Source organism: Coregonus clupeaformis, chromosome 4, assembly GCF_020615455.1.
Source record: "Coregonus clupeaformis isolate EN_2021a chromosome 4, ASM2061545v1, whole genome shotgun sequence".
Taxonomy (NCBI): domain Eukaryota; kingdom Metazoa; phylum Chordata; class Actinopteri; order Salmoniformes; family Salmonidae; genus Coregonus; species Coregonus clupeaformis.
Window position 1 is genome coordinate 24386721 of NC_059195.1, and position 15054 is coordinate 24401774.

At 41.4% G+C, this 15054-nt stretch overlaps 1 protein-coding gene across 1 annotated transcript in view; it reads right to left on the reverse strand.

Annotated features, from left to right (window-relative positions):
- Positions 1-15054, reverse strand: part of LOC121554962 (collagen alpha-2(V) chain-like) — a 79181-nt gene that overhangs the window by 27293 nt on the left and 36834 nt on the right. Inside the window, exons 2-6 of the mRNA XM_041868699.1 lie at positions 5568-5792; positions 5401-5420; positions 5234-5299; positions 4885-4938; positions 2135-2227 (exon numbers count right to left, since the gene is read on the reverse strand). Of these exons, the coding sequence (XP_041724633.1) occupies positions 2135-2227; positions 4885-4938; positions 5234-5299; positions 5401-5420; positions 5568-5792 (458 nt within the window). The remainder of the gene's footprint in view (positions 1-2134; positions 2228-4884; positions 4939-5233; positions 5300-5400; positions 5421-5567; positions 5793-15054) is intronic.

Below are 15054 nucleotides of genomic sequence, written 5' to 3' on the forward strand. Positions count from 1 at the left end.
CTGGGACCAAAGTAACAAAGCCTACCATCAGTAACACACTACGCCGCCAGGGACTCAAATCCTGCAGTGCCAGACGTGTCCCCCTGCTTAAGCCAGTACATGTCCAGGCCCGTCTGAAGTTTGCTAGAGTGCATTTGGATGATCCAGAAGAGGATTGGGAGAATGTCATATGGTCAGATGAAACCAAAATAGAACTTTTTGGTAAAAACTCAACTCGTTGTGTTTGGAGGACAAAGAATGCTGAGTTGCATCAAAAGAACACCATACCTACTGTGAAGCATGGGGGTGGAAACATCATGCTTTGGGGCTGTTTTTCTGCAAAGGGATGAGGATGACTGATCCGTGTAAAGGAAAGAATGAATGGGGCCATGTATCGTGAGATTTTGAGTGAAAACATCCTTCCATCAGCAAGGGCATTGAAGATGAAACGTGGCTCGGTCTTTCAGCATGACAATGATCCCAAACACACCGCCCGGGCAACGAAGGAGTGGCTTCGTAAGAAGCATTTCAAGGTCCTGGAGTGGCCTAGCCAGTCTCCAGATCTCAACCCCATAGAAAATCTTTGGAGGGAGTTGAAAGTCCGTGTTGCCCAGCGACAGCCCCAAAACATCACTGCTCTAGAGGAGATCTGCATGGAGGAATGGGCCAAAATACCAGCAACAGTGTGTTGAAACCTTGTGAAGACTTACAGATAACGTTTGACCTGTGTCATTGCCAACAAAGGGTATATAACAAAGTATTGAGAAACTTTTGTTATTGACCAAATACTTATTTTCCACCATAATTTGCAAATAAATTCATTAAAAATCCTACAATGTGATTTTCTGGATTTTTTTTCCTCATTTTATCTGTCATAGTTGACGTGTACCTATGATGAGAATTACAGGCCTCTCTCATCTTTTTAAGTGGGAGAACTTGCACAATTGGTGGCTGACTAAATACTTTTCCCCACCACTGTATACTAGAAGAAGAGAAGGCCAGGATACGTGCTCTGAGGGAGGAAGAGAAGGAGAAGATTCGGATGATAAAGGAGAAGACCGAAGAGATTAGCAAAATAATCTCAAGTCTTTCAGTTAAAATCAGAGCCGTAGAAGAGTGTCTAAAAGGTGACCACATCATCTTCCTGCAGAGATACAAGGCCACTCTATACAAGGCCAGATCCCAGTCCCCACTCCCAGGTCCACAGCTGAACTCAGGAGCACTAATAGACATGGTCAATCACCTGTGCAACCTGCAGTTCAGCGTCTGGGAGAAGTTGCAGGAGATTGTGAAATACTATCCTGTGACCCTGGACCCCAACACTGCCAACCCAGATCTGCTGATGTATCATGACCTGGCAAGGTTTCGACTCAGAGACTCTCTCCCTTTCGAGGGAGACGAGATTATTTCTCCACCTGACAACCCAGAGAGGATCAATCTCTACAAAGGGGTTCTGGGTTCTGAGGGTTTCGACACACAGCTGGGAGGTGGAGGTTAAGAGCAGTACCATAACGGGAGGTTGGTACAGCAGGGACTGGGCCTTGGGTGTGATGAAGGAGTCTGTCCACAGAAAGGGAGTGTTTGAGAAGGGATTTTGGCTCTTAGACGATGGAATTGTTTACAGCATCCTTCTATATATCAGCTAATTGATCATTACTGCGTAGCTTATTGGCCAGTAAATTACTAGAATGATTACCATGGAAGTAATGGTTTAGTCTAACTCAGTGGATGGAAAATTCTGCTCTCTGTCTTATTAATACATTTAATTCTTTCTTGGTTTTGGAAAGAGTAATAGCTACCTGGTCTGAAAATAGTGTTTGTTGAGAACGCCCTAATGCAGTTAACATTTCTCATTCTGATATCTTCTTTAATTGTGATTTATTCAACCCAGATGCAAATGCAGTTGCATTATTTTTAATAAAACCTTTGGTGGCATCCAATAGAATCGGTGGGTGGTCATTGACAACATTTTGACTGATCTCGACTTCTGAAGATCTTGCCAGCAAAGGTCCATGTAACAGTGGAACAGCAGAGTTAGAGCTGATACCAAATAAACTTTATAATTTGTTTATTGACAGTCAATTAAACATTTATAGAAACATTATATAGTTGACATTATACATTGTTTATGAGGGGTGGGTACTGTGGTACTTACCCCTGGTGGACCCTGGTTTCCTGCAGGTCCGGGTTCTCCTGGATTTCCAGGCACACCAGGCTCTCCATCATATCCTGCTGGTCCACGTAGCCCCTTCAAATAGATAATGTCATGTTAATATAAACAGGACTACGCAACACATTTCAGGTTCATACTGTGTCATTCATTAGGTTCCAAATTATAACTTGATGTGCGACCTACATTTCTGCTCAAATCATGTATTGATATCAGTGACACTTGAGTTCGGATCTCCATTTAGGTTTAGTAATATATGTGTATACATTCATATTGCCTTCTTGTTCTAAAGCACGTCTCCTTGTTGATATGCAATGACGGTGGATGATGAAAATGGCCACAAATGAGAAAAAAATCATTAGAGCGTATGCTTGACAAAACGGATGAATTGAATCAAGGGTGTTAAACATAATATGAGAGGCAGACAAGCGACATATGTCATAAATCATAAAGACTAATGTTGTTCTGCTAAATAAGATTCTGCTTAATGTATGCCCTCCATAGGATCAGCATTCCAATGAGAGGAGCATATACATTAATCATTTATGTTTAAATATACCACAGATCTGATATACCACGGATGTCAGCCAATCAACATTCAGGGCTCGAATCACCCAGTTTATAATGGCAATCATAACCACGGGTATGACACAACATTTATTTTTATTGCTCTAATTACGTTGGTAACCAGTTTATAATAGCAATAAGGCACCTCAGGGGTTTGTGGTATATTGGCCATATACCACACCCCATTGGGCCTTATTGCTTAATTATATATTCAGACCCCTTGACTTTTTCCACATTTTGTTATGTTACAGCCTTATTCTAAAATTGATTAAATAGTTTTTTCCCCTCATCAATCTACACACAATGCCCCATAATGACGAAGCAAAAACAGGTTTTTATAAATTTTTGCAAATGTATAAATAAAAAAATACGGAAATATCACATTTATGTAAGTATTCAGAGCCTTTACTCAGTACTTTGTTGAAGCACCTTTCGCAGTGATTACAGCCTCGAGTCTTCTTGGGTATGACGTTACAAGCTTGGCACACCTGTATTTGGGGAGTTTCTCCCATTCTTCTCCGCAGATCCTCTCAAGCTCTATCAAGTTGGATGGGGAGTGTCGCTGCACAGGTCTCTCCAGAGATGTTCGATCGGGTTCAAGTCCGGGCTCTGGTTGGGCCACTCAAGGACATTCAGAGACTTGACCCGAAGCCACTCCTGCATTGTCTTGGCTGTGTGCTTAGGGTCGTTGGCCTGTTGGAAGGTGAACCTTCGCCCCAGTCTGAGGTCCTGAGCACTCTGGAGCAGGTTTTCATCAAGGACCTCTCTGTACTTTGCTCCGTTCATCTTTCCCTCGATCCTGACTAGTCTCCCAGTCCCTGCCGCTGAAAAACATCCCCACAGCATGATGCTGCCACCACCATGCTTCACCGTAGCGATGATGCCAGGTTTCCTCCAGACGTGACGCTTGGCATTCAGGTCAAAGAGTTCAATCTTGGTTTCATCAGACCAGAGAATCTTGTTTCTCATGGTCAGAGTCCTTTAGGTGCCTTTTGGCAAACTCCAAGCGGGCTGTCATGTACCTTTTACTGAGTAGTGGCTTCCGTCTGGACACTCTACCATAAAGGCCTGATTGGTGGAGTGCTGCAGAGATGGTTGTCCTTCTGGAAGGTTCTATCATCTCCACAGAGGATATCTAGAGCTCTGTCAGAGTGACCATCGGGTTCTTGGTCACCTCCCTGACCAAGGCCCTTCTCCCCCGATTGCTCAGTTTGGCCGGGTGGCCAGCTCTAGGAAGAGTTTTGGTTGTTCCAAACTTCTTCCATTTAAGAATGATGGAGGCCACTGTGTTCTTGGGGACCTTCAATGCTAAATATTTGTTTTGGTCCCTTCCCCATATCTGTGCCTTGACACAATCCTGTCTCGGAGCTCTACGGACAATTCCTTCGACCTCATGGCTTGGTTTTTGCTCTGACATGCACTGTCAATTAATATTAATATGAATATGCCATTTAGCAGACACTTTTATCCAAAGCGACTTACAGTCATGTGTGCATACATTTTTACGTCAACTGTGGGACCTTATATAGACAGTGTGTGTCTTTCCAAATCATGTCCAATCAATTGAATTTACCACAGGTGGACTCCAATGAAGTTGTAAAAACGTCTCAAGGATGATCAATGGAAACAGGATGCACCTAAGCTCAATTTCGAGTCTCATAGCAAAGGGACTGAATACTTATGTAAATAAGGTATTTCTGTTTAGATTTTTTAAAATAAATTTGCAAAGAATTATAAAAACCTGTTTTCGCTTTGTCATTATGGGGTATTGATGTGATTTAAAAAAATCAATTTTAGATAAGGCTGTAATGTAACAAGTCAAGGGGTCTGAGTACTTTCCGAATGCACTGTACCTCAAACGTCTTTCCCAAATCAATCTACCTGACATTCTGTTTTTAAAAGACAATCACTGTGTTGACTGCACAGGTGGGTCCACATGGATCATACTACTTCTGAGGGGCTGTCACATAAAAGGGATGGGTGATCACACTGTTGGTTTAGTCCCAGGACAAGGAATGATAAAGGATTTGAGATTTGGCAAAGATCCAGTTTGAATCAAAACGCACTGTTTTTTTGTCAATGTGCCAATGTAAATAATTATACAGTACAGAACTCAAGCATTGCTACAGCATAATGTATTTGCTCTGTGAGTCATGTTTGGAACGTACAGGTCTTCCTTTCTGTCCTCGGTCCCCTCTGAATCCTGGCGATCCGGGAGGCCCCTGTTGTAGGACAAAAAGAACGGATGAAAAAGTCACAATAGTGTAGACACAATAATGTCCCTTCATAAATCCCATGATGACATCATTACTATGGAAATTGAGTAAAGTCATTCCTGATGCTCTGTCAGGTACAGTTGAACTACACAGGAATTCTTTCAGGACAATTGAAAGGTAACTGTTCTCTTCTGCCATCTAGTGTCGACTCAAAGAGTTTTACAAAATCAACACTACAAAGCACCATATCATAAACTAAGTTTATAATAGACTTTGAAAACAAAGTGAACTATAAGCTTACCATAGGCCCAGGACGACCTCTGATCCCAGTCACCTGTGGTACTTCTCCAGGTTCTCCTTTCTGACCCTACAAACGAAGAGCAAGAAGACAGACATTGCACCATTGTTTAAATCCAATTAGTAATACAGTATTATAAAGATGTATCACAATGACATACTAAATCTTACCCTGTAGACTCTGCCACCATCTGAAAATGACAGAACACAACAGACATGAACAAAGAATCATGTTACAAAAGTATCTATTCTACAATGACTTCATTGTCATGGAGTCAGTGGAGTTAATTCCTATTTTCGTCATAGCAAATTTCGGGTCACGCTTTCCGACCACTCACCGGGTCTGCCGTTGCCACTGGTGTCTGAGCCGCCCTCGTTCTGGCAGATGGGACAGCACTCGCCCTCGGGGATGGTCACCTTCTCACAGTTGGACAGCTCATCGCACTGGATCTCGTCGCACAGGACGGAGCCGCTGTCGCACACGCAGATCCGACATGGCTCTGGTTTCCAAATGTCTCGGTTGGTGTACACCTGGCCGTCAACCGTACAGCCCGCGTCATCTCCTGCGGAAGGCGGGACCGACAGGACAGGTCAGACAAAGATCAGAGGTCAGCCATGGAAAGTCAAACTTAATGCCCCCCTTGCTAAAAATATTGTCTGAATACTCTCAAATGCCAGGATATAAAATTAATGTGTAAAAAAAAAAAATTATGGCAACAGGAAAAATAAAAATAATAACATGATCTACAGCAATCTTTTAAGTGGACCACAAAAAATATAAAATACTTAGGATGCTTAATAAGTGACAACAAACAACAAACATATAAAGATAACTTTATTCCTTTTCTCAACAATATGAAAGTAGATCTAATTAAATGGAACAATATTCCCATAAATCTTACAGGTAGAATAAACCTCTTCAGAATGGCATGGTTCCCAAAGTTTTTATATTTATTCTCGTTAATAGCAATTACCCCACCAAAAACATTCTTTAAAAAGTATACTCAGTTATAACAGACTTTATATGGGCAACAAAAAGTCATAAAATAAAAAGGAAAGATTTTAACATTCCAGACTTGGAATTGTATCAACTCGCCACCCAAGGCTTTACTTGCGACATATAGTTAAATGCACAAAAGAGGAACAATAGGTACATATTGAAGAGACGCATGCTCATCCCCAGAATATTGCCTATTTTCAAAGGATAAAGCTAAAAACATAATAAATAAATAAATAAGGTAGATGTCCGTGCCCTTGCGGAAATCGAATTAGCATAATAAGAAAAATACCCATAAAAATCAATCAGTTTAAGATAGATATCTGTTTTTTTGCATTGGATGCGTCTCAATCCACCTCATCCACCTATATAACACTTCTGCATCTGCGGTGAAAGGTGACAGAGCTAGAGCTGTGTTTGTCAGACAATGAGACATCCCGAAAATTCGTCTTCTCACAATGTTTTGTCTGTAGCGTCCGAACAGTTTGGCCTACAAACTATTATGACCCCTCTATGGAAAGATGAGACTCTCACGAACATGTTTTTGCTTTACAAACCCCACAAGCGGCTTTGGAATCAGCTGAAGTCAGTACAGCTGATATGCCAACTTCTGCCTGTAGTTTCCGAACCGTTTGGCCTACACAGTAATATGACCCCTCTGGATAAAGGTAGGACACCCACAGACCTCACAAGACTCATCTGATGGTCCCCCGGTACTAGTCGAAAAAATTAATGGAAGTATATATGGAGACTGTTTAGTGACAAAAATAAGGGTTAAATACATGTAAGAAAACAACAACAAATGTTTCCTGATCTTATATCTCTTAGATATAGGATAGACACATCAGAACAAACTTCCTTTTGGGACTATCTGTTGTTCCATGTACTGAATCTGTTAATCAATGTGTTTATATGGGCTACTAGCAGTAAGGCCAAATAAATGTTTTCATCAAATAATGTTTGTATATCTTTTTTTGATACATCAAGAGGTCTTAAGGCCAGGCACCACAGGCAAACATTTTGATTTTGTTTCCATCTGTCAATTTTCAGATTTTGGGATATTTTGCAACTATAACTTCCATACTTTCATAAAATGTACAAATACATTGGCAATAATGTATATAAATACTTGATTTGTATCATTTTATCCCATCTCTGTCAACTACACCTAGCATACATTTAATTCTTGTTAGCATGTTTCATGTAGAACTTCAACCGCTACTTTTAAAACTCTCCATGTTGAATCACATATCATTCAAAGCTTGTTTTCAGGAGCATATCGTTAGCTAGTCCATTCATGGCTATATCCTTTGTAGACGTACTGATTCATGCTGAAAGATTAGTAATTTCCTGACATCCGATTGATTACTGGCATTTAATGGCCCTTTCCGGCAAACTGAATAAAAATATGCGATCTCAGTTAGCCAATGCGAGAAAAGTAGTGAATGAAAGAAAAAATTAGCAAATTAGTCTCCTGAGTGGCGCAGTGGTCTAAGGCACTGCATCGCAGTGCTAACTGTGCTACTAGAGATCCTGGTTCGAATCCAGGCTCTGTCGCAGCCGGCCGCGACCGGGAGACTCATGGGTGGCGCACAATTGGCCCAGCGTCGTCCAGGGTAGGGGAGGGAATGGCCGGCAGGGATGTAGCTCAGTTGATAGAGCATGGTGTTTGCAACGCCAGGGTTGTGGGTTCGATTCCCACGGGGGGCCAGTATAAAAAAAATATATATATGTATTCACTAACTGTAAGTCGCTCTGGATAAGAGCGTCTGCTAAATGACTAAAATGTAAATGTAAATGTAGTTGAGATCAACCAGACAGCAGCCAGCCAACAGGGGCTTTTATTCCACATGTCACAAATAAACCAACTTGTACATGATTTGATTTGCCCCTAAGTGTCTAAACACTGGACTGAAAATCATGTAGACCCCACCAACCAGGGATTCTATAATTCTGTCATGATAAAATGTGCACACTGTGAAGGTGATCGTGATGCATTTAGGAGGAGTGTTTACACTTCCTCCATGCTGCAGGATTGCTCCAGGGGATATGTGGCATTTTATATAAATGTGAGGATGGTTTTTCTAGCCCACGAACTTGGACTTGGCTATGCAGCTCTAAAGAAAATAATCAAAGGGATTCCTTCCTTGTGTCTCAGCTCATATCAGAGACATGACAGAAGAGTGACAGGTAAATAAAAAGGGAGAGTAGCCCATTATTGTCAGGTGACTTGCTGTGTATAAATAATATTTATTTCCTTGCTCCATCAAATGTATTCAAAGTGAATAAACAGAGAGATAGGAAAACATAACTATACAATGAGACTGTCACATAGGTCTACAGTGTCAAATTAGATTTACATAAAGTATATACATGCTGATATGCTAATATTTACATAGGGTAACATGCTGATATTTAATCCTGCAGTTATTACTGTAATGTCGACAGACATAATAAGTACCCACTTTAGTTGCAGAGATTCAGATAAGGCTTCAGTCAATGGAGAGTGCTGTAAAGCTAATTAGAAGAGGATATGCAGATATAGACCCAGACATAGCAGAGTTGCTGAAGGAGGATGAGGATGCCATCATAGACATTCATGTATCCTTTGATGGCACTTGGCACAAGCGAGGATTCACTTCCAACTACGGGATAGGTGTGTGTACTGGTGCTGGCACCAGTGAGCCCTAGAAAATGGTGAAGATCCACCCAGTCACAAAAACCATGGAGGCCATACATTTTTGAGTAGAGAAGTTGCACAGAAAATGGTACCTGTATGTCATAGGATGTCAAATGATAACCCCATCAAAAGAATGTAGCATGGAGGAACCCAGAATGCAAATAAAAGTCTGAACTCTAATATGGTCGCGATGCCCCAAAACTGTATTCGTGGGCAAAAGCCGCATTGGCAGTAGCCACGTCCAATGAGGGAGCCACTGCTATATCAAATATGATGGACAAATTGTGGATTGACAGCACTTTGGTGACACTGGAAGCAATCAGAGAGGAGGATGCGAGGCGTGTTGTGAGAGCTGATGCTGCTTCAATGGAGTGAGCCAAGCGTACAGTCGTGGTCAAAAGTTTTGAGAATGATACAAATATTTATTTTCACAAAGTCTACTGCCTCAGTTTTTATGATGGCAATTTGCATATACTCCAGAATGTTATGAAGAGTGATCAGATGAATTACAATTAATTGCAAAGTCCCTCTTTGCCATGAAAATGAACTTAATCCCCCAAAAAACATTTCCACTGCATTTCAGCCTTGCCACAAAAGGACCAGCTGACATCATGTCAGTGATTCTCTCGTTAACACAGGTGAGAGTGTTGACGAGGACAAGGCTGGAGATCACTTTGTCATGCTGATTGAGTTAGAATAACAGACTGGAAGCTTTAAAAGGAGGGTGGTGCTTGAAATCATTGTTCTTCCTCTGTTAACCATGGTTACCTGCAAGGAAACACGTGCCGTCACCATTGCTTTGCACGAAAAGGGCTTCACAGGCAAGGATATTGCTGCTAGTAAGATTGCACCTAAATCAACCATTTATCGGATCGTCAAGAACTTCAAGGAGAGAGGTTCAATTGTTGTGAAGAAGGCTTCAGGGTGCCCAAGAAAGTCCAGCAAGCGCCAGGACCGTCTCCTAAAGTTGATTAAGCTGTGGGATCGGGGCACCACCAGTGCAGAGCTTGCTCAGGAATTGCAGCAGGCAGGTGTGAGTGCATCTACACGCACAGTGAGGCGAATACTTTTGGAGGATGGCCTGGTGTCAAGAAGGGCAGCGAGGAAGCCACTTCTCTCCAGGAAAAACATCAGGGACAGACTGATATTCTGCAAAAGGTACAGGGATTGGACTGCTGAGGACTGGGGTAAAGCCATTTTCTCTGATGAATCCCCTTTCCGATTGTTTGGGGCATCCGGAAAACACCTTGTCCGGAGAAGACAAGGTGAGCGCTACCATCAGTCCTGTGTCATGCCAACAGTAAAGCATCCTGAGACCATTCATGTGTGGGGTTGCTTCTCAGTCAAGGGAGTGGGCTCACTCACAATTTTGCCTAAGAACACAGCCATGAATAAAGAATGGTACCAACACATCCTCCGAGAGCAACTTCTCCCAACCATCCAAGAACAGTTTGGTGACGAACAATGCCTTTTCCAGCATGATGGAGCACCTTTCCATAAGGCAAAAGTGATAACTAAGTGGCTCCGGGACAAAACATCGACATTTTGGGTCCATGGCCAGGAAACTCCCCAGACCTTAATCCCATTGAGAATTTGTGGTCAATCCTCAAGAGGCGGGTGGACAAACAAAAACCCACAAATTCTGACAAACTCCAAGCATTGATTATGCAAGAATGGGCTGCCATCAGTCAGGATGTGGCCCAGAAGTTAATTGACAGCATGCCAGGGCGGATTGCAGAGGTCTTGAAAAAGAAGGGTCAACACTGCAAATATTGACTCTTTACATAAACTTCATGTAATTGTCAATAAAAGCCTTTGACCCTTATGGAATGCTTGTAATTATACTTCAGTATACCATAGTAACATCTGACAAAACATATCTAAAAACACTGAAGCAGCAAACTTTGTGAAGACCAATATTTGTGTCATTCTCAAAACTTTTGACCATGACTGTAGGCGCAGATCCCATGACACAGTCAATAAAGTAAAGCGGCACCAGCAACAACTCAAAGAGGGTCTTACTCATGGGGCAGGCATAGCTGATTAATGTTCTGCACATTTCAACAGCCATACAAAAAGCCTGGTATGTGACAAATTGAGCAAAGTGATATGAGAATTTGCCCAAAACTGCATATTTACCCAACAGACCAGTATTCAAAGCATATGCTCTATTGCTAGAAACAAATGTATTAAACGTGCTGATGTATTTGTAAAAGGTATATTTTATGTTTATTTGTCAGTTTAGAAATGATTTATGAATAAGAGATTAATTAATGTGACATAAATTGTCATATTTATAGAAAGTACATTTTAATTGCATTAGCCTATCATTTTCTCAAAATGACATGTTCCCTGTGCGCCAATACATTTTTCTCAGTCTTCAAAGGACGTACATTCACATTATTCCACACACAGGTTCTTAGGTCTAATAGTCAGACTAATACAGAGGCTTTTTATTTTATTTCTTGTGTCGTTTTGATTTTAAGTATAATTTTAATAATCTGTCTAGCCTTAAAATTCAAAATCAAATTGATTCAAAATCAAATCAAAAAAAGTCAAAGTGAGTAACTAAAAGGAACTTTGATGGGAAGGAGCATATTAGAGAGATGAGTTCAATCTTGGTTTCATCAGACCAGATAATCTTGTTTTTCACTGTCTGAGTCCTTTAGGTGCCTTTTGGCAAACTCCAAGCGGGCTGTCAAGTGCCTTTTACTGAGAAGTGGCTTCCGTCTGGCCACTCTACCATAAAGGCCTGATTGGTGGAGTGCTGCAGAGATGGTTGTCCAGGATGCACCTGAGCTCAATGCGAGTCTCAGAGCAAAGGGTCTGAATACTTATGTAAATGAGGTATTTATGTTTTTTATTTTTAATACATTTGCAAACATTTCTAAAAACCTGTTTTCACTTTTTCATTATGGGGTATTGTGTGTAGATTGATGAAGAAACAATATTATTTAATCCATTTTAGAATAAGGCTGTACCGTAACAGAATGTGGAATAAATCAAGGGGTCTGAATTTACAACAAATCTTCATGGGTTTACCTAATTTAACTACTCCAAAGGCAGCAGAGAGTAGGCTATATCAAGAAAAGTTCCCATATGTTTTAACACAATTTATCCACTGTTGCAACCAAATACTATTCATTATGATTTATATTTTTATCTACTTATTTATTTATTGAACGTCTATTCTACCAGGTAAGTAAGTTGACTGAGAAGAACACATTCTCATTTACAGCAAAACCTGATGAAGAGAAGCAGGGGAAAGGAGAGCGGTTGAACTGTACTGTAAGCTACATTAGTATTTCTAGGTAATCATGATAATTGACAAAAAAAAACGTAAGGGCTAAGTACTGTAAGTTCATGGAGTAGAGGTGACATGTAGATCCTCTACCTGTTACCATTGTAAACACCAGGTGGCACCCCTGAGCTTCATAGGTAACCCATTGACAAGAACACACTTACAGACTGGTCAGTGCCAGACTGACAGTGAAACATGTCTACCAGCCCAACAGCTCTCACAAGATGTTACTTTTATAGCATTAAAATGTTTCCATTTATTCAAATGTTTCCATTTATATATTTTCTTCAGTGAAACATGTGCTGTATAGGTCTGACTGGTAGGAAACATACTGAGCAGTCGGCTATGTCATCACTTTGGCACTGTGGGGATAACGGATAATTATAGATAAGCTCATCTGCTAAATAACCACAGGCAGAGTTTTGCCTGAAATCTGACTTTCTAAAATGGATGCCGTAGACCATGACCAACATTTTACAAAAGTATGAAAAAATTATGACAAAAAACTATACACAAAAATATCATCCTGGAATATTTGGTTCACCAGGATCTTATTCTCAATATTGGAAGAAGATAAAGTGCATAAAATAGGCTGAATTTACAGTGCTGTGCTGACTACTCGGAACAGATAAGGAGAAACGAAGACTCTTATTCTGGGAACTGGATCAAACAAAAGCAAATAAGTCCATGATAACCGTGCAAAAAGCCAGTGGGATGATGTTACTGATACCATCAATCATTTTTGCCTTAACAAGACACAATGGGGACTGTATGGCTATCTCAAATTAGAAGGAACTACAGTCTTGTCCAGCTACAATATGGCGTGATCAAATATACTGTAAGTAAATATAAGTGATCAAATGGCGAATGGCTAAACTTATGAGTGAGGGTGGCAGAATTAAAGGTTTTTCCCCTGCCCTGATGAATGTCTGTGGTTATGAGTCATGCCGCCCCCATCAGCCACACACAGCCACCCCCCACCGACACTCACCCCTATGTCTCAGAAAGCCGTTTGGTGGTGGTGGAACACTCCCCCTCCATGGCAGCGTTGATTCGTAGAGCCTGTCCTGCACCATGTCTTCATGCTTTATCTCTGGACCTCTCTGTGGAACCAGCTGTTCGCTCTACACTAGTCTAGGCTCCTCAGTAGATAGGCCCTCATGAAAGTTTCTAGGTCATCCATGTTCTAAACATTTGACGAGTCTAAAACAGTAAGTCCCGGGATGGGTTAAGTTGCTTGCTAAAAGCTCTGCTGTCCTGCCTCCATGTACCATCCATAACTAAAGCCGGCACTTTGTTAAATGAATACCAGTTTCCAGGCTACTGCTCTGTGAGAATTCACATTTGGATCAATTTAATCAATAAAACACTGGAACAAACAAAGAAGAAACTCATCTTCATATGAATTTATACATCAAACATGTTTTTGCAAAGCACAAGAAAAAAAGGTTTTGCCGTAACTGACTTTGATTGAAAATGTCTTGGTTTGGATTCCTGTCCCCATGTCCTTACTGTGTTTCTGTAACCTTGCAGATATATTAATATTACAGGCAAGAGAATCTCTAAAGGTAGCTTGACTAGGGGCTCTATTCAAACTGTATCGCTGAAGCGTTACAGATTGAGCAATAGAAATGAAAAGGTAATTTCAGATAGAGAGACATATGCAGTGTTTACCGTAAATGCAGTCTCCTCTAATGCGGGAACACTTCCTTTAAATTTAAATTACGCTGTAACGCTGAACTTCCGCTATAGAGCCAGGCCCCCAGTGTCCGGTCTGGAGAGTAAAGCCATGAGCCCTAGCAGTGGTCTTCCCTAGAAAGCCTATGTAAATTACGATCGGCAGAACGTCCAAACAAATATTTGTTAGACGGACGTTTTGGGCCCTAAAATTAGTTTATTACGATCAAGTTCGATCCCCAAAGTTCACTACAAATCAAGATATTTTTTGTTTCCCCATAAACAGAACAAATGGTATATGAATTACTATGCCCTTTGCCAATGTAGTGCTGCTGGGCCTGCCAGTAGACCGGGACAGAGGCTATATGCCGGTGTGCGCTCATGATCTGAGGGGGATGTATTAATGTAACATTTAGTATATAATACTTAGTAATTAAAAAATGCATTCTGATTGGGCACCTAGCCATGCAATGTCATAATGTACTGCCTTCATTACCTTGTTTAGGAAGCTCATTGGATCCCAGGGCGGGGTCAAATTGATCATGTTGTTTTCTCACAGAGAGGGAAAAACGTTGTTCACTTTTGCAGACAGCTACAGCTATCTTTGTTAAGTTCTGGTAATGGCGCACTGAATAATTATAGCTAGTTGGCTAAGCTTTGATCAGCATGGATATCCGAAAATGGCTGGGCACTGCCAAGAGCAAAACAACTGAGGACCACCATGTCAAGACCGATGCCGAGCTCACCGAGCATCCACCCAGAACTACACGGGAGGATCTTGTCAATGATCTCAAGGCAGCTGGGACCATAGTCACCAAGAAAACAATTGGTAACACACTACGCCATGAAAGACTGAAATCCTGCAGCGCCCGCAAGGTCCCCCTGCTCAAGAAAGCACATACACAGGGCCGTCTGAAGTTTGCCAATGAACATCTGAATGACTCAGAGGAGAACTGGGTGAAAGTGTTGTGGTCAGATGAGACCAAAATCAAGCTCTTTGGCATCAACTCAACTCGCCGTGTTTGGAGGAGAAATGCTGCCTATGACCCCAAGAACACCATCCCCACCGTCAAACATGGAGGTGGAAACATTATGCTTTGGGGGTGTTTTTCTGCTAAGGGGACAGGATAACTTCACTGGATCAAAGGGACGATGGACGGGACCATGTAC